The sequence below is a fragment of the Eulemur rufifrons genome, chromosome 9, assembly GCF_041146395.1.
Source record: "Eulemur rufifrons isolate Redbay chromosome 9, OSU_ERuf_1, whole genome shotgun sequence".
NCBI classification, from domain to species: domain Eukaryota; kingdom Metazoa; phylum Chordata; class Mammalia; order Primates; family Lemuridae; genus Eulemur; species Eulemur rufifrons.
Window position 1 is genome coordinate 9,555,561 of NC_090991.1, and position 23,530 is coordinate 9,579,090.

At 47.3% G+C, this 23,530-nt stretch overlaps 2 protein-coding genes across 2 annotated transcripts; both read right to left on the minus strand.

The window, feature by feature from the left end:
- Window positions 1–1,524: 1,524 nt before the first annotated feature.
- Window positions 1,525–7,491, minus strand: RPL26 (ribosomal protein L26). Its single transcript, XM_069483363.1, has 4 exons — window positions 7,455–7,491; window positions 6,439–6,611; window positions 4,722–4,862; window positions 1,525–1,714 (listed from the first exon to the last, which is right to left on the minus strand). The coding sequence occupies exons 2-4, from the start codon at window positions 6,604–6,606 to the stop codon at window positions 1,586–1,588; spliced, it is 438 nt and encodes a 145-aa protein (XP_069339464.1). The 5' UTR covers window positions 6,607–6,611; window positions 7,455–7,491; the 3' UTR covers window positions 1,525–1,585.
- Window positions 7,492–14,098: 6,607 nt separating this feature from the next.
- On the minus strand, window positions 14,099–14,761 carry RNF222 (ring finger protein 222). The gene has a single exon (XM_069481691.1). The coding sequence runs from the start codon at window positions 14,759–14,761 to the stop codon at window positions 14,099–14,101; it is 663 nt and encodes a 220-aa protein (XP_069337792.1).
- Window positions 14,762–23,530: the final 8,769 nt, after the last annotated feature.

Sequence of the window (23,530 nt, forward strand, 5' to 3'; positions counted from 1 at the left end):
CATCTGCCTGCTTAGGTAGCAGTGAGGAATGGCGGAGGGCACAGTTGACCACTTGTCAACTGCTTGACACTTCACATCCTTTCACTGAATCCTCTGAGGAACCTGCATTTTAGATGAACCTTATTTCATACTGCAACCTAAAGATTTGTTAGGTTTTGGTAGATGGCACTCACCCAGCACCTATGCAGAAAACAAACTGGTGTAGCCCAGAAAACCTGAGACTTCTCACTCTAGGACAGCTTGAGGAAATGTTCTATATGCCACTGGGAAGTCAAAGCAGCATATTTTATTTTAAGCAAGCCTTTCTATCCAATGGCAATGCAAACTTTTATTCGATAAAAAAAAAATATATCCTGTATGTCCACATAGTAGCACATTAGTGGGAAGATAGGAAAAGACAGGTTCAAGACAGAAGTGTTTCCAATTAGCTTTTCTTATTGGTCATCTCAGTGAGCCCCCTTCAGCTATAATGTACCCCAAAATGCTGCCTGCTATATAAAAAATAATCACTATCTCATTAGTCCTGATTTTGGAAAACTTAGGAAAGCAGCATCTCTCAATAATTAAAGAACTGATGTTCAAATGTAAAAGACCAACTCTATTTAAATGGTATTTTTTATTAGTGGAATCAAGCCACAAGTGGCCTGCCTCCAAACAGCAAATGTCATCTGAACTTCCCTTTCCAGATCCTAAGACCGACAAATCAAAAAGGTAAGAGACGGATCCACTGAAAAGGAGGTAGTGTCCTGCCGGGTTGTTAGCTCTACTCTCCCAGCAAAACAGGTCCCAAGGCAGGATCATCGCAAGAGGTTTGGAAATAACAGGAATAGAGAAATAATATAGACGGGGACATAATTGAGAGGAGACAAAGTGCAGTTTAAAGTGATAGGGGAGTCAGGGGTCCTCTGGCATTCCCATGAGCTGTGAGGCTATGAGTGAAATCCCACATCAGTATTTACTGTTACAGCAAATAGTTGTCTTTCGTTAAACAATTATGTGTACAGCTCATTCTTTGAGGTTTCCAGGGGAACCTTACCTAATTCTGTCTGCAAGTATAGACAGTTACAAAATTTTTCTAAGATAAGCATGTTAAGCCCTAAGTTAGAAACAGACCTACCTGAGCACACAAATTAAAGATAAAATGTACAAAATGAGAACACTGAGTCTGTGTACTAATCTATTCCTTCTAAACACAGAGACATGTAGTCAGGAGTGAAGCAGGAATAGCCTTGAAATCTAGGATAGTTCCAGCTGCACATTATCTGCTGGGCAGGCATTTTAATCAGGTTCTCCGCCAAGGACCCAAACCAAGCTTCTGCCTTGCAAAACAGCTCAAGGTGATGGCCAGCAGCAAAGAAGAAACATTGCTTTGCAAACGTCCTTTGACAATGCCTTCATTGTTGGAAGCAGCTTCTATTCTGTGAACTAACATGTCCACAGATTTCTTCAAGGCAAAGCCCTGCAAAACTCCTGAAACCTTTCACGTCTCTTAGCCTATTTTCCCAACAGTGTTCCAAAGTACCACACGCAAAACAAAGGCTCTTCCTTTTAGCAGTTTTTAATGAAAGTTGTACATAAGATTATTTTATTCCTGCATCTTCTCAATTGTTTCTTCCTTGTACTTGCCCTTTTCCTTTCCTACTTGGCGAGATTTCGCTTTCCGTTCAAGGATCTTTTTGCGGTCTTTGTCCAGTTTAAGCCTAGTAATAACCACCTGCAGAAAAGAAAACACATTCTCAAGCTTTAAATAATTACTAAAACAACCCATGGGAAGGCACAACGTTCAATTCTATTTTCTAAACCTTGGGTAGTGGATGCCTAAACAGAAAATGATGTACTTATTTAGCTTATGTTTACTAATGTTCCACCAACAAAGGAGAAAGGGCAAGGTGGCATCAGTATTTCTTCTCATGGCCTCTCCTGTGCTTTACTATGAAATCTCTCACCTGGCTACAGTGCCATGGTGTCAGCCTAGCTCACAGCAACCTCAAACTCCTGGGCTCAAGCGATCCTCCTGCCTCAGCCTCCCGAGTAGCTAGGATTACAAGCACAGGCCACCACACCCAGCTAATTTTTCTATTTTTAGTAGAGACAGGGTCTCACTCTTGATCAGGCTGGCCTCGAACTCCTGACCTCAAGCGATCCTCCTGCCTCGGCCTCCCAGAGTGCTAGGATTACAGGTGTGAGCCATCACATCTGGCCAAAATCTGTTTCTTTTTTATTGTGAAATGTATCAACTATTCTACTCCTTCCACCCCAGTTTTACAAGCTAACCAAGCCATATACAAATAAATACATTTTTGTTTCTAAAGTAACTTTAGAATTTTAAGGTTAGAAATTAAATTTAACCTTCACACATACTTTCACTTGGTGAGGTCACAGTACAGATCTTATTTCAACAGTGTGAATCCTAAAGACATCCATATTTATGATAAATTTTAGTCTTAAGTAAGATGAAAGAAGTGGAAAGAAGATACTAAACTACATCCTAGAAATACAGCATGGTGACCAAAACAAAATCTCTGCTGTCATGGAGCTTATCCCCTAAAGATATATGTATGTCACTTTGATATAGAGAAAAATAGAGCAAATGTGGGGAGGCAAAGTCCTACTGATAAAGCCACATTTGAACGGAGGCCTGAAGGGGTGGGCCATATAGGCACAACTGTCGCAAAGAGAATAGCAAGTCAAAGGTCCAAAGTTTTATAGGTATGTTTCTCAGACTTGAGTGTGCCTAAGAATCAACTAGAAGGCTTGTTAAAACAGATCCCTGGGTCATAACTCAATTCTGCTTCAGTAGGTCTAGGAACCTAGAACTTGCAATTCTTCCAATTTGCTAGGTGATGCTCCTAACCAGTAGACATACGCTCAGTAGCATGATTGTACGACAACCAAGGAGGCCAGCAGACTAGGACATGTAAAGTGGAAAAAGATATCAGGTAAGGTCTTATAGGCCACTCTGATCGCACCAAGCAGACAGGATTCTAGAGATGAGACAGTAGTCAATAGGTTTTATTGACTGATGTGGCACATACAATAAATGAATAAAAAATGACATTTTTGGCCTGAGCAATTCGGAGGATAGAGCTACCATACACTACGATGATGGAAAACTCTGAGAAGAGGTTTAAGGACAAAATAAGGAGTTTGAACACATTAGATTTGAGATACTAATTAGATAGCCAAGTTGAAATGCACAATTGGCAATTAAATATTGAACCTGGAGTTTAGGGGAAGAGATCTGGGTTGGAACTGGCTGCTTCTAGTCATCTGAAGTCCCAGGACTGGAATGAGATATGAAGATGAGTGCTGAGCCACTCAAAGATCAACTATGTCACATGCTGCACTAATAAGTACAGTACAAAAAGACTAAGAATTAGACAGATTTGGTGGTGGGAGGCAAAAATATGATTGGAATAGGCTAAGAAAATTGGAAAGTTTTTCGCTCTTAGGAGATACATACTGAAGTAATTAGAGAAGTGTCATGACACTGATAATTCACTGGGGGTGAGGTGAGAAAGACAGGCAAAGAAAATTGTAGCAAAATTTTAACAGAATTCTAGGTGAGAGATAGGCAGGTGTTTTACTGTACTGGCCTTTCAACTTTTCAGAGGTTTGAAAATTAGATTTATGGCACCAACATAAGATCAAACCCCAGTATTTGAACATTCGCTGTGAACATTTATTACCTTTATACTAAACATAAACAAATTTTTTAAAACTTGGAAAATAGAAATTATAGACAGCAATATCAAATCAGAGGCCCAAATCTGTACATCAATTACCAATAATTACAGTTTGGGGGAGAATTCGTATGAGAATCTAGGGCAAGCCTCTGCTGATATGGGAATAAGACCAGATTTTTTATCTTGGCTTAGATATAATCACTCTTCATGGGATCTTAACTTCTGAGCTTTGCCCCCCGCCCATCGGTAAATGGTTCAATACCTATTGCTCAGAGCTGTAAAGCTACCTTACTGCTTACTCAATTCTGTTAAATCCACAAAAATTAACAGGGTTCAAGCTCCATTTCATCTTATAATTGTCCTATTTCCCAGATTTTAATATGTTAATTGTTAGGTTGTTGATGTATCAGCTTCTTAATAGCTTTCGAGGAAAAGGTATGTTAAATATACATAATGACCGTTAAACACATTGATTTCGGAAATGTGTTAAGTGGTATTAGAATTTCCAATATAAACAAGTAGTACTGGCCGGGCGAGGTGGCTCACGCCTGTAATCCTAGCACTCTGGGAGGCCGAAGCGGGCGAATTGTTTGAGCTCAGGAGTTCGAGACCAGCCTGAGCAAGAGCGAGACCCCCGTCTCTAATAAAAATAGAAAGAAATTATACGGACAGCTAAAAATATATATACACAGAAAAAACTAGCTGGGCATGGTGGCACATGCCTGTAGTCCCAGCTACTCGGGAAGCTGAGGCAGGAGGATTGCTCGAGACCAGCAGTTTGAGGTTGCTGTGAGCTAGGCTGATGCCACAGCACTCTAGCCTGGGCAACAGAGTGAGACTCTGTCTCAAAAAACAAAAACAAACAAACAAACAAACAAACAAAAAACAAGTAGTATTTGCTTTAAGACATGGTTTCCGGTACATCTAAAATCAGGAACTATTTTTATGAGATTGTTCTGTAAACAAGCAATCACATCTGTCAACAATAACTGCTGCAATTTCCTTCTTCTCTCAAGCATTTTAAAAAATACCCACCTTGCTGGGGTGAATGCCCACATGGACTGTTGTGCCATTGGCCTTCTCCCGCTGCACCCGTTCAATGTAGATGACATACTTCTTCCTGTAAACCTGGACTACTTTGCCAATTTGCTGACCCTTATAGTGTCCCCGAACAACCTAAATGCAAATTCAAAAATAACAAACATTCGGATAAAAGAACAAAATTAACCTTGCAAATCTGGAAAACTGTGAATCATGCACCCACCATTCACTCTATCATGAGCTCTACAGGATATTTCAATTTCGAAAGACGTCATCATTAAGGGAAATGTGTCAATAATTCCATCCCTGGCTTTAATTAACCTGTAAACAAACCATGCCCCCATTTATCTACAGTGATGTTCAGCGCACCCCTATAAATGATGGTCCACCAGCAGCAGCAAGCTTGTTAAAGGGTGAATAAGAGCCCACTTGGCATTCTGTAGGAAGCTGACAATAAGAAACTTATTACTATACCTCAAAAGCAGCAACAGACCACTCGTATTTAATTTACAACCCATTAAAGTACTCAACCAGGTGCCAGAGTGGGCAGCAACAAATGCTTAAGGGAATAAACCAGTTCTTTCCCAGAGGTTAACTAAGTTTCCCACCCAGGAATCTTAGTGGTCCTCAGCTTGTCAGGAAGCAACCCAAAGTGCCTCTGAATACGTGTTTCCTTCTGGTTTCTAACTTTCTTGCATTGATATATATTGAAAACAGAGATTGCCTTCAAAGTCTACTAGCAAATTTAGCACTGCAACAGCAGGGACCACTGGCTGTTTTCAACCCATGCTGCTCTTATTTGGGAACTGGTTTCACTTTTTTTTTTTTTGTTTTGTTTTTTTTTTTGAGACAGAGTCTCACTCTGTTGCCCAGGCTAGAGTGAGTGCCGTGGCGTCAGCCTAGCTCACAGCAACCTCAAACTCCTGAGCTCAAGCGATCCTCCTGTCTCAGCCTCCCGAGTAGCTGGGACTACAGGCATGCGCCACCATGCCCGGCTAATTTTTTCTATATATATTTTTAGCTGTCCATATAATTTCTTTCTATTTTTAGTAGAGATGGGGTCTCGCTCTTGCTCAGGCTGGTCTCGAACTCCTGAGCTCAAACGATCCGCCCACCTCGGCCTCCCAGAGTGCTAGGATTACAGGCGTGAGCCACCACGCCCGGCCCTGGTTTCACTTTTTGAAACAATGTTTCACTCATCAAATAATACTGATGTGCAAGTGGCTTTAGAAACTGCCCCAATTCTTTAACCACTAGCTGCAGGTTACACCTAAGAATCATTATAGAAATTTTCACTTAAATAAATTTGACAAATTCTTTACTGGTAAACTCAATCATGTGAAACTCTGGTTCAATTATATCTTCTCAATCTAGATTCTGAGCACTTCTGTTTACCAAGCCTCAAATGTCTCTTCAGTGACCACACATAATGAGAAAAGGATAATCCCAAAGTAATGTTCCAGTTTTCTTACTCTGTCACTTAATTATGGCTACATCTGATGTTGGGGGGAATTGATTTTCACCAAAGAATAAAATCATGAACTGTAAAGCAGCGTACTTTCGGGTTTTTTTTGGTCCCTGGCTCAACTCATCATGCAATTTTGTTCTGGGATGAAAAGTCTGGAAACATCTCTCTGAGAAGGTAATCCCTCTTCTAAGCTAAGTGTGTGGTATATCCAGCAAGACAACATCAACAAACAGGGCTACATACCTGAACTTCATCATCCTTTCGGATGGGCATGGATCGAACATTGTATTTCTGTCTCAGCTCTTTGGAAAGAGGGGAAGACATAATCTTCCTGCGAATGTGGGAAGGTGCATTGAAATGTCTTTTGCGGTTCTTGCTTCGGTCTGAAGTCACAAAGGGATTAAACTTCATTTTGGCTAAATAAAAAGTTAGAGACTTTTAAATGACCAAAATCTCATTCAGCTTCCAAACAAGTAACAGCAATAATTTCATCTTTATAGTTTAGAGTGCTCACAGAAACTGCCATGTTCTGCAACTCCATCCAAAATTGCTTGAACTGAATGGCCTATGAAATGAAGCTTGAAACTCTAAAATTTTTGCATTACTGGGATGTTTACCGTAACTGTTCACGGGATTAAGATTTTTCCCATTAATAACACATTTGTTTTAGTTATAAAATATTTTGTTTACAGTCTCCAAACTCCTTAAGTACAGCGTGAGGAAGTCAAGACTGGACTTGTAAATGTTTCTAATTAGACAGAGCAAAGCAGAGCGACAACTCAATTCTTCAAATTTAACATAACGTTTTAGGAGCAAGCAATGTTCACCTTTACGGAGTTTAGTCTGAAAACATTTAACCCCTCCAAAAGTAAATGAGCCAGGCCTCCTACCCCAAACCTGGAAACTTTTGCACCCATCTCGGGTTCAATAAACTTTCCAATGGGAGTGAACGATCCAGAAGTTCCGTGAATGCTTTAGGAGACCACTCCCTAGGAAACAACACTGCCTGGACTTGACTCTATCTCCATGGGATCCCTCCCCTCCCCTCTTGTTTCCGAGTCCCCAAATTCCCTGCCCCTCTGACCCTCTCCTGCCCGGCGGCCCCAGAGTTACGGAGAAAAGAGGTCAAAACCACCCCAGTCCCCCTCCCTCGCTGCCATTCGGCCGGCGGGAAAGGATCAGAGCCCCCGAGGTCAGGAGCCACCGTGCCCAGGAACGGATGGCTGCAGATTACACGCGCTTGCCCAGCAAATTCTCACCCGCTGCCGCTTCGGCGATGGCCGCAAAAAGGAAGAGAGTTACACGCTCCTTCCGGTTTTGTACGTTTACGAGAGATATCGCGAGACCAATGCGAGTGAGAGGGGCGCGGAGTTTGAACGGGAAGAGTAAACTGGGGAAGAAATTGATGGATAGTGTCTCCTAGTGGCTCGGAGGGGAACTGATAGGGGGTGCAAAACTCCCCGCTCCAGGTCCTAGTGTCAGCCTTCGGAGGTCCGGGTGCTGCTGCCGAAGGGTTGTCTCTGGACAAGTGACAGGAGCTGCTTAGGGTCAGACTGCTCCAGTGGGTGTTGAAGGAGCGAGCGGCCTCAGGGGACACAGTTCCTTTACTCCTGGGTGCTGGGCGGCAGGCGCCCCCTTAGCCGGGAAAGGGCAGGTCCTATTTGGCGCCGCCAGGTGGCGCTGGGATCCCGGGTGGCCGGTCACCTGGGTAACCTGGATCTCACCGCCCCCGCCCGGGCCAATAGCGTGGGCGTGGCAAGCGTGTTTGTCCCTTAACGAGCTCCAGCGGGCTGCTGGCCGCCGCCCCCATCCCTCGGCGTCTGCACTGTGGGGCACGCCCGAGATTCGGCTCTGGCTGGCGAAAGGCCTTCCAAGGACTGGAGCCAGCGATCGTCCCCCACCCCCGCGGAAACAGATCTGAATCTGCGTTTCTCGCGAGCTCCCAGGTGACGCGAAGGGTGCTGGTGCAGACCACACCTTGAAGGAGCTGGGTCTGAGGAAGCCTTTCAATGCGGAGAGGGGCGTCCCTTTCGGAATATTATGCCTGTTCTCACTTCGGAATCAGACGGAAGCGGGGGCAGGGGGCGCGCTCCCCTGCGAGTGGACCCTGAGGCTCGCGCTTGGTAGGACTCTGGCTTCTGCTGGATGAATAATACAGGTGTCATACTGACAGAGGACATACATTTCATAATACATAAGACGTAGCGAGCTTGCTGAGCGCTAGACACAGTCTTCTACGCCCTTTACATCATTAACTCCTTTAGTCCACAAAACAGCCCTGTTTGATGCTGGTATTATTATTGTTCTCATTTTACAGGTGGTGCAACTGAGCCACAGAGAAATGAGAGGAACTTGTGCAAGATTATACAGAACCCATAGGTGACAGCTGAACCCATACAGGCTGGCTCCCCTCTGGTAACTCCATATGGCCCCAATTTGTAGCAACCCACTGGGTCCAGTCAAAGGGTGAAAAACCATATACTGGAGCACTCAGGGTAGAGTCAGAACATGTGTTTTCTTGATTTAAAAATAGCAGTATTCTTAAATGTGTTGGGAAGGAAATTGTCCTGGATTTTATTCGTAATTGAAAAATTAAGTGAAAATTCCTCTCCTGCAACTCTTTTTTGCAAATATTTATGAACCGTATTTCATGGGCCAGCTTTGAACTAGAGACTGGAGATAAAAGTCAAAGTTTGTGCCTGCAGGAAGCTCATTGTCTGAAAGAAGAGAGATACAACAGAATCAACACGCACAGGAGCTCGGGAAAAGTGCCTGCTGAGCCAGCTGCCCTTGGTGCTTCTGTGCTGAGGGAGCAGAGGAGAGCTGTGGGGTCAAGGAAGACTCCTGGGGTGAGATCACTCTTGACTGAGTGTTGCATAATGTTAAAATTAGCTCCATGAGGCAGTGGAAATAGCTTAAGGGAAGGCAGGGAGTTGGGAAGCAGCATGACTGCTGTTTCTGGGAACCAGGTCCTTGTGGCTGAGAGAGGCATTCAGAGGGAAGCCCAGGGGCCATGGGACTGCGCTGAGCTTGATGGATGCTGAAAGCATAGGGCGCGCTGGAGACGCCTCCCTTCCTACCTTGCCTTCCTTTCCGGCCTTCACAGACTCACCCCTTTTCTTTCTCCTTGTTGTCCTTAACTTCAGGGCCCCCATCATTTTCTGTCTCCCCACGAAGGCCCTCTCTGTGTCCTCAGCTCCTCTCATCCTCTGCCATCACCCTTCTCAGGCCTCCTTTCCTCCCTCCCTCTGCCCAACACTGAGTCATCAAAATTATCCTTTCAGCCCACCATCTAGACAGCGTGACGGCTTGATACAGTGTGAAGCTTGTTGGGGTACAAGTTGTACACACAGATGCCAATTACCAGTAGCCTCGTTACAGTGTCTGTTTATCTTAACACCTGTCTGCTGGGCATCCTGGCTTCACCCTGCATGGTCTGCTGGCAGCCTAGTCCGACTGTCCTCTCTTTCCCATGTTTCTACTTCCTCTTCCCTAATTTGAAAACAGTCCTTTTAAACTGGCACTTTAGGATTGTTTTGAAGGTGGGCTTTGTGAAGCCCTCAGATACCCCAAAGCAGGGGTTTTATCTAGATTCTGCACCCAAAGTCGCGTGGACTAATCTTTTTTCTACACACCAAACCATCACGGTCATTCATTCATTCTACAAATAATTAACCAGCTCTTACTGTTTACGAAATTCTGTGTCAGGCACTGGAGATAGCAAGATCTGTAAGATCTGGCCTCCCTAGAGGAGCACTTTGTCTAGGAAGAGACAGACATGTTAACAGATGAGCATGATAAAGTGTCCCTGGGAAGATGATGGCATGCAGGGGGTGGGGAGTGCAGCAGAGGGTTGGTTAGGTCCCCTGGGATAGGGGGTGGGGACATCTTCATAAGTAACCCTTAAACTGTGCTCTTTCTAAAAGGCCAGGCAGGAGTTTTCCAGGTAGGCGGGTGGGGTGGGGGAGTTTCAGGCAGAGGGACCCGCTTGAGCGAAGGCCCGGAGGCCTGCACCAGCACCGCCTGCTGGAAACAGCAAGTGGCTGGTGCTGAGAATTAGCTGTGGAATTCGTTTGTGTGGGGTAAGAAGAGGATGAAGAAAAGTGAGGAGCTGAGGGTGTGGCAAGGCTGTTTATTTTGTGTCCAAAAGAAGGACATTTGGACTGATAGGAGGTCAAAAGTTGATGGCGGCAGAGCAGTCGTATGAGTCACTCAGACGGTTCACTGAGGGGACAGGGTACAGCACTGGATCTGAGGGGGACAGCGGTCTCCAGTGCGTGTGCCCAGGCTCCTGGCAGCCAGCAGTGGTAAGCTTGGGTGGGCTTAGACTGTGTAAGTATGTGTTAGAGTTGAAGGTTACTGTGATGGTGGGAGGTGGCAATGTGTGTGTTTGGGGGGTGCCTCTGGGCAAGGGGGGGGGAAGAGAAGAGCAAAAGAGTTTATGTTTAACCCCAGGCGTCCATCCTTCTGTCTGTCTGTCTGCCTTTCTGTCTAATAGTATTTTCCTGTAGTGCCCTGACCCCAGGGTGGTTGCTTAAAGCAAAAGATTTTATTTGAGAACCAAAAGATAGAGAAGAGGGAATCAGAACAAGCACGTGAAATGATAGGACCTGAAGAAATCCACAGGAACTTAGGGACACTGAGAATATTAAACTTCCCGCCTTACTTGTTGGGCGCCTGTTGAGCACAAGGTGTTGTAGCTCTAACCAGACAAACCAGCCCCACTGAGCCAGTAGCTGACGCTCTGGAACCACAGGGCAAGTGGTTTGGCAGCTCTCCAGGGTTCCTCACAGGCAACAGGTGTGGACACTGAAGGTATCGTTAGCTTCTAATACAATTTTTCAGTTCAGTTTTGAATAAGTGATACATTTACTTGGTTCAAAAGTCAGAAAGTATCAAAGGTAGAGTGAAAACTCCCCCTCCATTTCCACCATTTTCTCATCCCCTTCCACGGTTAATCACTGTTGTTAGGTTTTTGTGTATCTTCCCAATTTTTTTATGTGTAAATAAGCAAATAGGAATGTAAATTCTTATTCCCTTTCTTTCTACACAAATTGTAGGGTCTGATTTCTGGTGTTTTACACCTTGCTTTTTCCAATTTGTTGTTATACCTTGGAAACTTTCCACGTCAGTTCATAGGTTCCTGCCTTGTTCTTTTTATAACTGCATCATATTCCTTGGACTTTGAGTAAAATACCTAGTGCCCTATTATTGATTAGCATTTAGGGTTTTTCCAATCCTTTGTTATTACATAACAATTATATAACATTGTACATAGGTTGCTACCCATATATGCAAGTGTATCTGTAAGATATGTTTCTAGGACAGGAATTGCTGGGTCGATGTGGAAATTTTGATAGATGATATCAAATCTATCTTTGATAGGGGTTTTACTAATACATATTCCCACCAACAGTTTCCCTGCTTCCCCAAGTAGCAGGGTGGGTGGTGAGACTTTGAGGGTTTGACAAGCTCATAGGTGGAAAGCAGTATTCCAGAAGTTTTTTTTTTTTTTTTTTTGAGACAGAGTGTCACTTTGTCGCCCTGGCTAGAGTGAGTGCCGTGGCGTCAGCCTAGCTCACAGCAACCTCAAACTCCTGGGCTTAAGTGATCCTACTGCCTCAGCCTCGCGAGTAGCTGGGACTACAGGCATGCGCCACCATTCCCGGCTAATTTTTTCTATATATATTTTAGTTGGCCAGATAATTTCTTTCTATTTTTTTAGTAGAGACGGGGTCTCGCTCTTGCTCAGGCTGATCTCGAACTCCCGACCTCGAGCAATCCACCCACCTTGGCCTCCCAGAGTGCTAGGATTACAGGCGTGAGCCACCCGCGCCCGGCCAGAAGAATTTTAATTTGTGTTTCTTTTACAAATGTTGAATAAATGTGTAAGAACCATTTGCATTTGTATTTTCAAACTTTTTTTTATCTAAAGTGAATTATCCTTAAAGTCCAAGCTCAGAGCTTCCCATGTGCATTGCAAAATCTTTGGAATCTTTGAGAAAATATATATCTTTATTTTAAAAATAGTTTTTGGCATTCTTTGAAAATAAAAGAAGTTCCATCTACAAGTCACCACTGAACAATATGAAGACACTGAGGATATTTTGAAAGAAACTTTTGGCAAATACAACAGAATCTGGAAAGACTAGAATCAGGTCCCCCGAAATTCATGACACTGTTTAAAACAGCCTGGCTGAGGTTAAAACAGACTCATTGGAGTCTTTGTAAACTTGATATTATTTTTACTCCTATAATAAATATTTTTTTTTCATGGAATCCATCTGTATCCCTCCCCCTCATAACACCTGTGCCCTTCTCTGGCCTTGAAAAGAGCACAAAGAAGCCCATAAGTGCTTTAAAGCAGTCCTCTGTGTCTCCCAAATACCCCCTGTAGTGTGGCACCCCATTCCCTAGCAGTCCCAAATGACCCCCACTACAGGCATTTGGGAACTAGAGAAGAGGCACGGAGCTCTTTCGAACTTTGCTGCGAGGGGTGTAGGTTGTGGAGGGCTCAGCTGTTGGTATTCTTGGGGTGCTGACCTCCGCTTGAGAGGGTAGCTGGAGGTTTTTGTTGTTTTCAATGTTAGGGCGTTGGTTGACTTAGGGGCCTCAATGCACAGCCAGTAGCTGTCCCTGAATGACTTGCTCCTCAGGTGAGACAGGTCAGAGGCTTTCCTGGTGGGGCCCTTAGTGGGGCCAGTGCAGTCCAATGTGGGGTCCCCAGGTAGAGAGGTGAGCAACTGGCAACACCTGGGTTTCAGCATTTGCTGGGTGAGACCGCAGAGTCCCTGACAAGCCTAGCTGTTTTCTTCCCCACCCTTCCTCACCCAGCCCAGCTTGAGACTCCACCTTGGAAACTGGCCCAGCTGGTGTGGCCTCTAATGAGTAGTTGGGTGATGAGGAGGAAGACTGGGGCTGGGAGGTGGGAGCCCCCAGGGGTTAATTTGTCACATAGTTCTCAGCTGACTCAAGTCTCACCTGTCAGGCTTCCCCTCTACTCCCTGCCTTCCAGTCCTTCCTTGAGAACCCCAACACTCAAAATGTGGACCCCCTCCTTGGGCCTGGAGGGCTCGGGGAGACCTCTGGCCCTGTCTGTGGGCCGGTCTGCTGGCCATGGCCTCTGTCAACAAACGCCTGTCTCCTGATGAGGCCTCAGCTCTCCAGGAAGACCCTTTTCTGTTGATTGCCCTGGAAGTCCTGGGACACAGCTTCTGAGACCAGCGTCTCCCTCGGGGAGGGCCTGTGAGGCTGGCGGCGGGTTGGAGGCAGGAGGAGGAGGGTGGGTGCTGTGAGGCTGTGGATGAGAGCTGAGGTCCTGGGAACCTGCACCCTGGCACCTGCGCTGCCCCTTCTGTTTGTTCCTGAGGGCGAGCTGGGGAGGCCTTGTGGGTACTCTGGCCTGGGGGAGTCCTGCCATTGGGCCCTCACCCAGCAGGACATTTGCCAGCAAAGCTTCCTTGTCCCTGGAGAGACCCACCCCGCTTTGGGTAGGTCACACCTGAAGGTAAGGTCTGCACCTCAGGGCCTGTGACCCCACAGGAGGGCAGTGACCACCCATCTCCCCAGCCTGCTTGGCTCCAGCCTAGGGGACGGGAAAGCGTGTGAGAGGATGTCTGGAGCCGTTCGCCAGAGTCAGCTTCTCGGCTGGGCGCCCGCCTCCCCAGCATGCCTGCGCCCCTGCCCGGATTGGGGAGAAAGCATTGTACTTCCCACCCTGCCCCGTCCAGCGCTCTCCCTCTGCCAGGTCCTCCCCTCTGCCTGCCTGCCCTCCCTTCAGAGCTGGGTTGGACCAGGTCTGCCGGGGCCCTCTGCCCCCTCCCAAGCCACGGCCAGCCCAGCCATGGAGCGGGCATCTTCCAGGCCAGCTCTCAGGCCGGGCTTGTCCTTCCAGGTGCCCCACTCATGCCTGTTTCCTCACCAGCAGCACCCAGGGCAGGATGGCGGCTACCACAGCCACCACGGCGATGAGGGTGATGAGCAGGAGGGCCCGAGACCGGCAGCAGAATGAGCGGGTGGCCCTGGGTGCCGGGGAGACCTCCGAGAGCTCTGCCAGGCTGCGCCGCGGCAGCACACTGTCCTGCTCCCCCAGGGGCATCCCGTGGCGACTGATGATGAAGATCTGCGACTCCCGGGGCAGGGTGGGCAGCAGGTCCAAGGGGAGCTGGGCAGTCTGACCCGGGCTGCCCGGCAGCCTCGCCTGGCTCGGGGCTGGCCTCCAGACAGGCTGGGACGTGGCCAGGGGGTTTGTGTGGCCCAGGCTGTCCGGTGGTGGCGTGGAGGGCAGGCCCACGGGCACAGCCAGGGTCTGGGAGCTCTTGTCGAGTATGGATGGCCAGCGGGAGCTCTTCTTGCTGAGGAAGGTGACGTAGCGGCAGATGGGACAGACAATGGTCCTCTGGACCTGCCCGTCCACCCGGGTGGAGAGCAGGTACTTGACGAGGCAGTCATGGCAGAACACGTGGCCACAGCTCAGCATCCGGCTGGCGCCCTCCAGCTCCCGGAACTTCTCGTAGCACACGGGGCACTCACTGCCCGAGCTGTCCTTGCTCTCACCCTCCGACATGGCCACTCGGAGAAGGCAGGCTCAGCTGTGGGCAGGAAGGTGGGGAGCATCAGGGCCCGTTCTAGTTCCCGGCTCCCACCCGCACCTCTGCCCCCACTGCCTCCTTCTCCCCTCTCCTTGTCTTCTGCCTCCTCTTCCTTTTCCTCCTACTCTTTCCTCTTCTGCTGCTCCTCTTCAGGGGCCCACCTGAATCAAACCACGAGCCCGAAGACCTAGAGCCTAAGATCCTTAGGAAGAGATGAGCAGACGCTTCTGGAAGGGGGCATCAGGAGACAGAGGGCAAGAGATCTCGGTCACCCCGGAAGGAGGTGTGTGAAGAGTGCCTGATGCCTTACCTCAGGCACGACATGCACACATGGTGAGGTCACCACCTCACCTCTTCCTGGTTCAATGCTGGAAGCAGAGACAGGAAGACCCAGTTCCCAGGGGAAGCAGGGGCCCAGCCTTAGTCTGGTCTTCAATCTGGGCACCCAGAGTGGCTGTTTTTTGGAAAAGCCTCTGCTACTCTTCAACCTCTCTTCTGAGCTGGGGTTGGTGATTTTCATTTAGCCATTGGATCGCCTTCCTCTGTACTAAGTGACTGTAAAGCAAGGACTGTTTTCAAAATAAAGCTCAGGCTTACACATCCAAACATCTGCTAGCCCTCGGCATCGTCACGTCAGGGAACTGTGGCCTCACTCCTCCACCCGCCGCAGCTCAATTACTCTTCAAATTCTTCTCACAGGGCTGCCCAAGGCGGTGAGAAAAGCTTCTGATTAACCTCGGTGAAGGCAGGTTTTCATCTTTTGAGGATACGTCTGATAAATTGGAAACAGCCAAAAGTCACTGGGGGCCAAGCCTAGTGAGAAAGTAAATGAATGACCAAGTGGCAAGATATTGCTTGGAATCAAAGCTATGGTGTCACTGTAAAGTAACAAGGTAGGTTTTAAACAGTATCCGAGAGCAGAGGAGAGGCCCCAGAGATGTTCTCAGCAGAACTGTTGGATTAAGTACATGGCTTCCCAAGTTGATGATGTTGGAGGGAAACATCCACTTGGGTATGTGGTGAGGTCCAAGTGCCCTCATGTAAGTCCCCAGTGTCACAGCCGTAGCCTGAACTTATCTAGAACAGCCTCTGTAGAAGGAGCTGTGCTTCCTTGTTACTGATATCTTCTTCCATCCTTGACGGAGACAAAAGACCCCTGGGCACACTGACAGAATAGAGCTGTGTGGCCGCCCCCCAGCCTGAGAGATGACACAAATGGGAACAAGATCAGTTGATAGGAAGGACAAATTATTAAGATCGCAAATCTTTCGGGATCTCTCCCCTCTCTTGGCTTGGGTCCAAATCCGTTTGCCAACTCGAGAATATCCCGTAACTAAGAGCGCAAATATGTGGCGGTGGGGCCAGGGAACCTGAGACCCTAGAGGCAGCCCTTTCAAAACCTTTGCAGAGCTTCCCAGCTTTGGTCTCTGAGGTGGTCACTGTGGTCCCCAGGCTGGGGGAGAAGGGGTCAAGCGCTCAGACTCTGGAGCAGGGTTTAAATTCTTAATATACCATTACTGTTGGTATAACCACAGCCAAGTTGTTCAACCTCTCTGAGCCTCATTTTCCCACTTGTAAGATGAGGTTGATAGTAATAGTACTATTAAGTGACCTAATGTGAGTGAAAAATCTGGCACACAGTAAATGCTCAACAAATGATGGGTGTCATCGTTCAGACAGGACATGTCCTCTCCTCTTCTCCCAAAGGGGACTTGGGAACCTTTGTCATGACTCTTGAGCCGGCCATAGCATTTGCCTTCTCTTCTTTCCTGCTTGTCCCCAAATGTTCCTTATTAAGTGAATGACTGAAAAATCACACGACCTTGACTGAGGGCAGCTCACCTTAAACTAGAATAACTGAGCAAGATGGCAGTAGGTTAGGTAAGTGACGGGCAGTGGATAAAAATTAAGGTGGTGATGCTGGTGTTTCTCAGTAGTTTTCCTTTCATAACACTTTTGCAAATGCCTAAACAGGGGTTGTGATCAGGATGACCATGATTTTCTTAAGCCAACAACTAATAGGTTCCCTGCATTTCATAACTCCCCACAGGTGTATGATGGCAATTCTATCCATCCATCCGTCCGTCCATGAACCCAGTTATTCCGCAGATATTCACTGGCCACCTGCTACATGTTAGGTGCTGAGCTTGTGCATTGGGGATAAGCAGTGACCAAGGAAGCCCTTCATGAAACTCTAGAATCTAGTGGACATTTTTATGTTTTCTTGAGAAAGAGATTTTTTTAAAAAGGAGGATTGATGATCAATAACTTAAGTTGTTTGTGTAATTGAGAAGTAGGAATCCAGGCAGACAAGAAAAGAAAAGCCAATAAGGGAATACCAGGGGGAAGAAAAGACTTCAGAGATCATTCAGTTGAACCTCCTGGTTTTATAAGTGAGCAGATCCAGGTCTAGAAGGAGAAAAGTGGCTGGCCTGAGGTCACCCGGGAAGGTGATGGAGAGGGAGAAAGAGAAGATCGTTAGAACCAGTTGATAGATTGGGTGAGTAGATATTAGCCAAGTCAGGAAGGCCCTGTCTTCCTCGGGATAAGCAGGGGAGGAGGAGGAGAGCCTCTACTTCTCATCTGAGTTTGAGAAAAAGGAAAAAGCGTGCAGGGAGTGCTAAAGACATCCCTGGCCCACTGATGTCCTTGCTGGGCAATCCTTTCTCCTTCGTGTGCTTCAGGAGAGCCATGCCATTCGTGCCTGGACAGTGCCACCTCCTGCCCCACCTCCTCTCCTGCCTTTCTCAGTCTTCCCTGACCTGTCCCTCCTTGTGTCTCTCCCTTTCTCTTCATTCCATTCCACTCTTCATCCCTGAGTTCCTCTTAGGGCCTGATTCTGTGTTGGGTGCTGGGGCAAAGGAGAGGGCAGCAGAAGAAATGCAGGGAACATGCTCTGGTTTGGGCACAAATTGGTTAAATAACAATGCAATAAATCTGCCAAAAGTATTCCTATCTGAAGCCTTAGGAAATTGGGGGGAGCAGAGGGCTGGAAGGTCTTTCTAGGTGAGGTGGGACCAGTGTTGAGCTAAGAATAAATAATTACAACAGCGACCATTTATTGAATACTAATTGTGTGCTTGGCATTTTGCATCCCTTCCTCATTTAACCCTGACAACAACTCCGGGAGGTATTATCTCCAGTTCACAGATAAGGAGACTGAGGCTCAGGACTTAAGGAACTTGTTCTGAGTCACTCTGCTAGTTTGGCAGTGCCTCCGTGGACGGCATTCCAGACTCTGGTCAAAGGAGTAGCTGAAGAAGCACTGGCGGAAAAGTAATCACCCAAACTTCCCTCCTCAGAGTGACCCTAAACAGAGCTGCCCCTCTGGCCACCTGTGAGGTAGGGGGAGGACGATGGCTGGCCCAAGGAGCTGACCTCCTAAACCCAGTGCCCAGCCGCCCCCAGCAGCAGCTCATTTTGAGGACAGAGAGAGGGGGGTGGGTGTCACCAGCCCAGGGAAACCACACCCCGCTGAGGACAGCGAGACAGTGAGACATTTCACTTCTAGGCACCTGGCATTCCCTTCTACAATCCCAGTGCAAAGCCCTATAGCTTTAGCTACTTCCCCACACATAGGCATCTCTCTGTCTCTGTCTCTCTCCACTGCCCGCCCCTCCCCCCAGCCCTGCATCATTCCAGCTTCCATCCGGAGCACTGCCAAGCTCCTTCCCCACCCCCAGCCAGGGCCCCAGACTCACTTTGGCCGGGAACCAGAGAGCAGCATCCACCTTTCCACCTGCGGCCTCCTCAGAGCCAATCTGAGCCACCCAGAGATGCTGGGCAGCAGTGCCTTCTCCTCCCGCTGCTGTTATTGTGACGGCCGCCGCCGCCGAGGCATTTCCTAATGACTGAGCAGGTCGGAAGGACAGCACAGGGGAGTGAATGTCACCCAACCCGTTTGAGGCCAGGAGGCTCTTGGCGTCGCCCAGGGGTTTGGCAGCTGCTGGAGTCAGGTGATCTTGATGAGGATACTAGCGAGGAGCCCCCAGCCTGGGGAAGAGCCCAGGGGTGGGTGCTCAGGAGAGTCAGAGGGTCTCAGAATGGTGGCAGGGACTCTGGACCCCTTTGACTGAGGCTCTCTGGGCATGGGTCTCCCCTCCTCCCAATGGGAAAGTCACACACAGCCCTTCCCACCCTCCTGGACCCATTTCAGTGATCCCCACCTCCCCTCCCACCCACCCGTGCACAGCGTGAAGGGGTCAGTAGCTCAGCCTAGGAAGGCTGTGACACCCCGAGTCATATGCTGTAATAATGTTTGTGTGATAGCCCTGTGTGCATTTGTCATTCATCAGACACTCAAAGGGGCTCAGAGCTTCAAAAGACCAGCCACCACCGGTATAAAGAACGAGACAGTGAAAGCAGTGATGTAGGAACACACACATGCTCAGAAAGAAGTCCCTGACACCATGAGCGCTAGAAGCAAGTTTCAGAATTATCTGTATAATATGGTTCTATTTATGGAAATGATAATTCTACATGATAATATTAATAGAGAAAAATCTGGAGGAAGACACATCAAATGATTAATAGTAGTTATCTCTGGAGAAACTTTTAAAGTGCTATATTTCTGTGATATTTGCATTTTCACTCTGAATTGCGCTGCTTTTGTGAGCAGAAAAAAATAAGAACAAGGGAGGAATGAAGTCGGGAGAACTAGAAACTATTTTGGGGGATTCCCTCTCAGTCCCCTCAGGAAGTCCCCAAAAAACTAGTTTGTCTTCAGAAAAAAAAGCAGGTTACTAGATCCAAGGCACAGCTCAGCATGAGTGTAACCCCATGGATGATGCAGGATGACCCCTCTTCGGCCTGGTCAACCATGGCCCTAGCTCGATGGACATCTTGAAGCTGGTGGGGAGGATGGGAAGGGAAGTGTACCTGGCCGGCTCCCCAGGGACGCAGAGACGGGTGGGAGTGAGCTGTCATGACAGTCTCTCTTGTTCTTTCCCTCGGAGTCCCGGGTGGTTCCAGATTTGGCAAATAAAGATGCAGTATGCCCAGGTAAATTTGAATTTCAGATAAACAGCATGTTTATTTAGCATAAGCATGTCCATTATAACATTTGGGACATACTTATACTAAAAAATGATTTGTTTTCTATCTGAAACTCAAATTTAACTGGGCATCCTGTATTTCATCTGACAACTCTAGTCCCAGAGGACTCGCCAAATTTCTCTCCTTCCATCAGCCCCTTCAGCACTGTGGTTCGTGACTCTTCCTACAGCTGTCCTTCTCTCTTGAAAAGGAGTTCCAAATACCTCAGTATCTACCCGCCGTGTGTCCCCCAGGAAGGAGACTGAGTCAGGTCAGGCCATCCTTAGAGTCAGACTTATGTGATGTGATGTATGGGGTGTATGAAGTTCCTAAGTCTGCAGTGTCTTTTCTGCTGACCCTAACACAAAGCTTGACTGTGAAGATTACCTTTTACACACACACACACACACACACACACACGCTAGTAAATGCATCAGCCAGAGATACTTTAGACTGAATGTATTTATCGGGTTGGCTTTAGCCATCTAGCAAGTTCCTGAGAGGGAGAGACAGAGGACTGTTAAGTGTTGGCATCTCAGGTAAGTGGTAGGTGCAGCAAAACACACACACACACAAAACCAAAAACCCCAAGTTTTGGCAGGCAGAGGGAGTCAGTGATCAGGAAAGGTTGAGAGCGCAGTTATATTAGCCAGGAGGATCTGTTGTACTAGGATTTGATAGTAAGGAGATCGGGCAAATTAAGAGCAGCACATAAACATTCATGAGTGCTTTCTGTGTGTTTGTGTGTGGTGGTGACTAAAGAGAATTTGCCATGTGCCTTTGGGTAAGTTACTTAATCCTTTTGTGCCTCAGTTGCTTCATCTGTGGAAAATGGGGATCATAGTACCTGCTCTATAGGGCTGGTGTGATGCTAAAATGAACGAATGCAAATAATGTGTCCTGAACAAGGCCTGGTATGCAGTAAGGGCCCTTTCGGTGATAGATCGATCTATCAGTCATCAGTATTATCATTACAATTGTGACAAAAAGAAGGCTAAAGGGGGGTAAGAGGGACCTGACCAATCTGGTCCTGGTTTAGCGAATGAAATGCCTGCTGCAAATACTGCCATCGCGTTTCAGAGCGTCCTGCCTTTCGCAGCAGAAAGGACAGATGCAGCTTGAATCGTGAAAGAAGCTTCCAGCTCAGGGAGGGCTGGACCAGGGGTCCCTTCTCTGGGCAGGCCACACTGGTGAGTTGTGTCTAGTTCTGGGGACACATTTGGGGGTGATGTTGCTGAGGCACCGAAGTGTGACCTGGGTCACCAGGATGGGGATGGGTCTGGAGACCATTTTGGTCCCAGTGAGAAAAGACCTCCCTTGGAGAGACAGTTTTGTGAGGGTAAAGGGCTTCCAGACAAGGGGAGAATCCCAGTCAAGGGTGCCTGATTGCTGATGAACCGCAGGTCTGGTTTCTGCAGGGATGAGTAGCTGGACCAGGACAGAAGTTCCCAAATGCCAGAATCAGAACTGATTAAAGAAACAGGTTTCCAAGCCCCACTGAGGACTTAGTAGTTCTTGGGATGGGCCTAGGAAACTACATTTTATTTAGGATATATTTGTTATGTGTATATATATATATATATGTGGCTATATATATATAGAGAGAGAGAGAGAGAGAACAGATATTTGTTAAATAGATGAGTGGGTAGATATGTGATAATGCAAGACTAGCACATGCTCATGGTGGAATCCAGGTGGTAGAGATACAGATTCTCATAAAATTGTTTCAACTTTGCTGTATGTTTGGAAGTTTTTATTTTTTATTTATTTATTTATTTATTTATTTATTTTTTGAGACAGAGTCTCACTCTGTTGCCCGGGCTAGAGTGAGTGCCGTGGCGTCAGTCTAGCTCACAGCAACCTCAAACTCCTGGGCTTAAGCGATCCTCCTGTCTCAGCCTCCCGAGTAGCTGGGACTACAGGCATGCACCACCATGCCCGGCTAATTTTTTGTATATATATATTTTAGTTGTCCATATAATTTCTTTCTATTTTTAGTAGAGACGGGGTCTCACTCTTGCTCAGGCTGGTCTCGAACTCCTGACCTCGAGTGATCCACCCGCCTCGGCCTCCCAGAGTGCTAGGATTACAGGCGTGAGCTACCACGCCCAGCCTGGAAGTTTTTATTAAAAAATGTTGGAAAAACATTTTAATTTCTTGAATAAGTAATACATTCAGATGATTCAAAGGTGAGAATGTATTAAAAGACCTACAGTGAAGATTAACTCCCCTCCTTCTCCTCCCCCCCACCGTCCATTTCCTTGCATTTCTTCACAAGATAACCATCCCTTCGAAAGTGTTAAAAAAAAAAAAAAAAAAAAAAAAAAAAGCATTGGTGAGGATGTGAAGAAACTGGAACCTTGTGCCCTGCTGGTGGGAATGTCAAATGAGGCACCTTCTGTGGAAAACTGTATGGTGGTTCCTCAAAAGATTAAACATAGAATTACCATATGATCCAGTAATTCCACTTCTGTGTATATACCCCAAAACAAGGATTCAGGTTGGTATTTGTATACCCGTGTTCATAGCCCCATTATTCATAATAGCTGAAAGGCGGAAGTAACTCAATAGTCCATCAACAGATGAATGGATAAACCAAATGTAGCGTATACTGACAATGGAATATTATTCAGCCTTAAAAAGGCAGGACATTCTACCACATGCTACAATTCGGATGAACCCTGAGGACATTATGTTAAGTGAAATAAGCCAGATGCAAAAGGACAAATACTGTATGATTCCACTTAATATGAGGTACCTAGAACAGTCAAAATCCTAGAGACAGACGTAGAGTGGTAGTTGCCAGGGGCTCGGGGGAGGGAGAATGGGGAGTTGTTTAGTGGGTACAGGGTGTCAGTTTGGGAAGATGAAAAGAGTTGGACGGTGGGGACGGTGGCATAACAACATGAATGTACTCAGCACTACCAAACTGTACACTTAAAATGGTTAAGGATGGTGAATTTTATGTTATACGTAGTTTACTACACTCTTATTAGCAGTTAGTTTTGTGTATGTTATTTATGTCTACATAAGCAAATACAAATATGGATTTGCATTGTCCCCCATTTGTTTTTGCCTGAAGGTGGTGCACCGCATGCCCGTCTCTTTACCTGCATCTTGCTTGTTTGACTCGACAATGCATCCTGGAGCTTCCCCCATTATCGGCACACACAGAGTTTGAGTTTTTGGCATCTGAGTTTTTAGCAGCCTCCCCAGCTAACGTAGAGGGGCAGCCCGTGTGGGAACCTCTGGCCTCGGAGATTGCTGGGGTCCTGGGTGCTTGGAGATGTGCTTCTTCCTCCAGCCTGGGTGGAGGAGGACTAGAAGCTGAGGTGGCTTTTTCAGACAGAGGCCCAAAGGGCCCCAGGAGCCTCCAGAGTGACCTGCTCCTTTGTCCCCACTGTCTTCACTATCCCCAGCATTCTCCGCTGCAGCATCTGCAGGGAAGTGGGATCTCCGCAGCTCCTGGCTCTCCTGCTCCCCTGGAGGGGCTCTGGGTGTCCAGCAGCAGGGGCATTCCATGGCTCTCTGCCCCACCTCACCTCCACCCGCTGTGGGGACCAGGTAGGGGCAGCAGGCAGGAGCAACTTTGACAGGATGGAGTCACTCACACCACTTGGAAACTTATGCCAAGGCCAACATTTTAATAAGAGTAAAAATGAGTCACCCCAAATATGGAAGGCAGAGGGGGAGGGAGGCTGGAGAGCAAA

Bases quoted from the DNA above. Each gene is read 5' to 3' on its own strand.
- RPL26 (XM_069483363.1), bottom strand. From the start codon at position 6,606: ATGAAGTTTAATCCCTTTGTGACTTCAGACCGAAGCAAGAACCGCAAA. The intron at 4,863-6,438 runs GTATGTAGCCCT...ATTTGCATTTAG, and splicing joins GAAAGGATGATGAAGTTCAG to GTTGTTCGGGGACACTATAA. The intron at 1,715-4,721 runs GTGGGTATTTTT...TCTTTTCTGCAG, and splicing joins TGGGCATTCACCCCAGCAAG to GTGGTTATTACTAGGCTTAA.
- RNF222 (XM_069481691.1), bottom strand. From the start codon at position 14,761: ATGTCGGAGGGTGAGAGCAAGGACAGCTCGGGCAGTGAGTGCCCCGTG.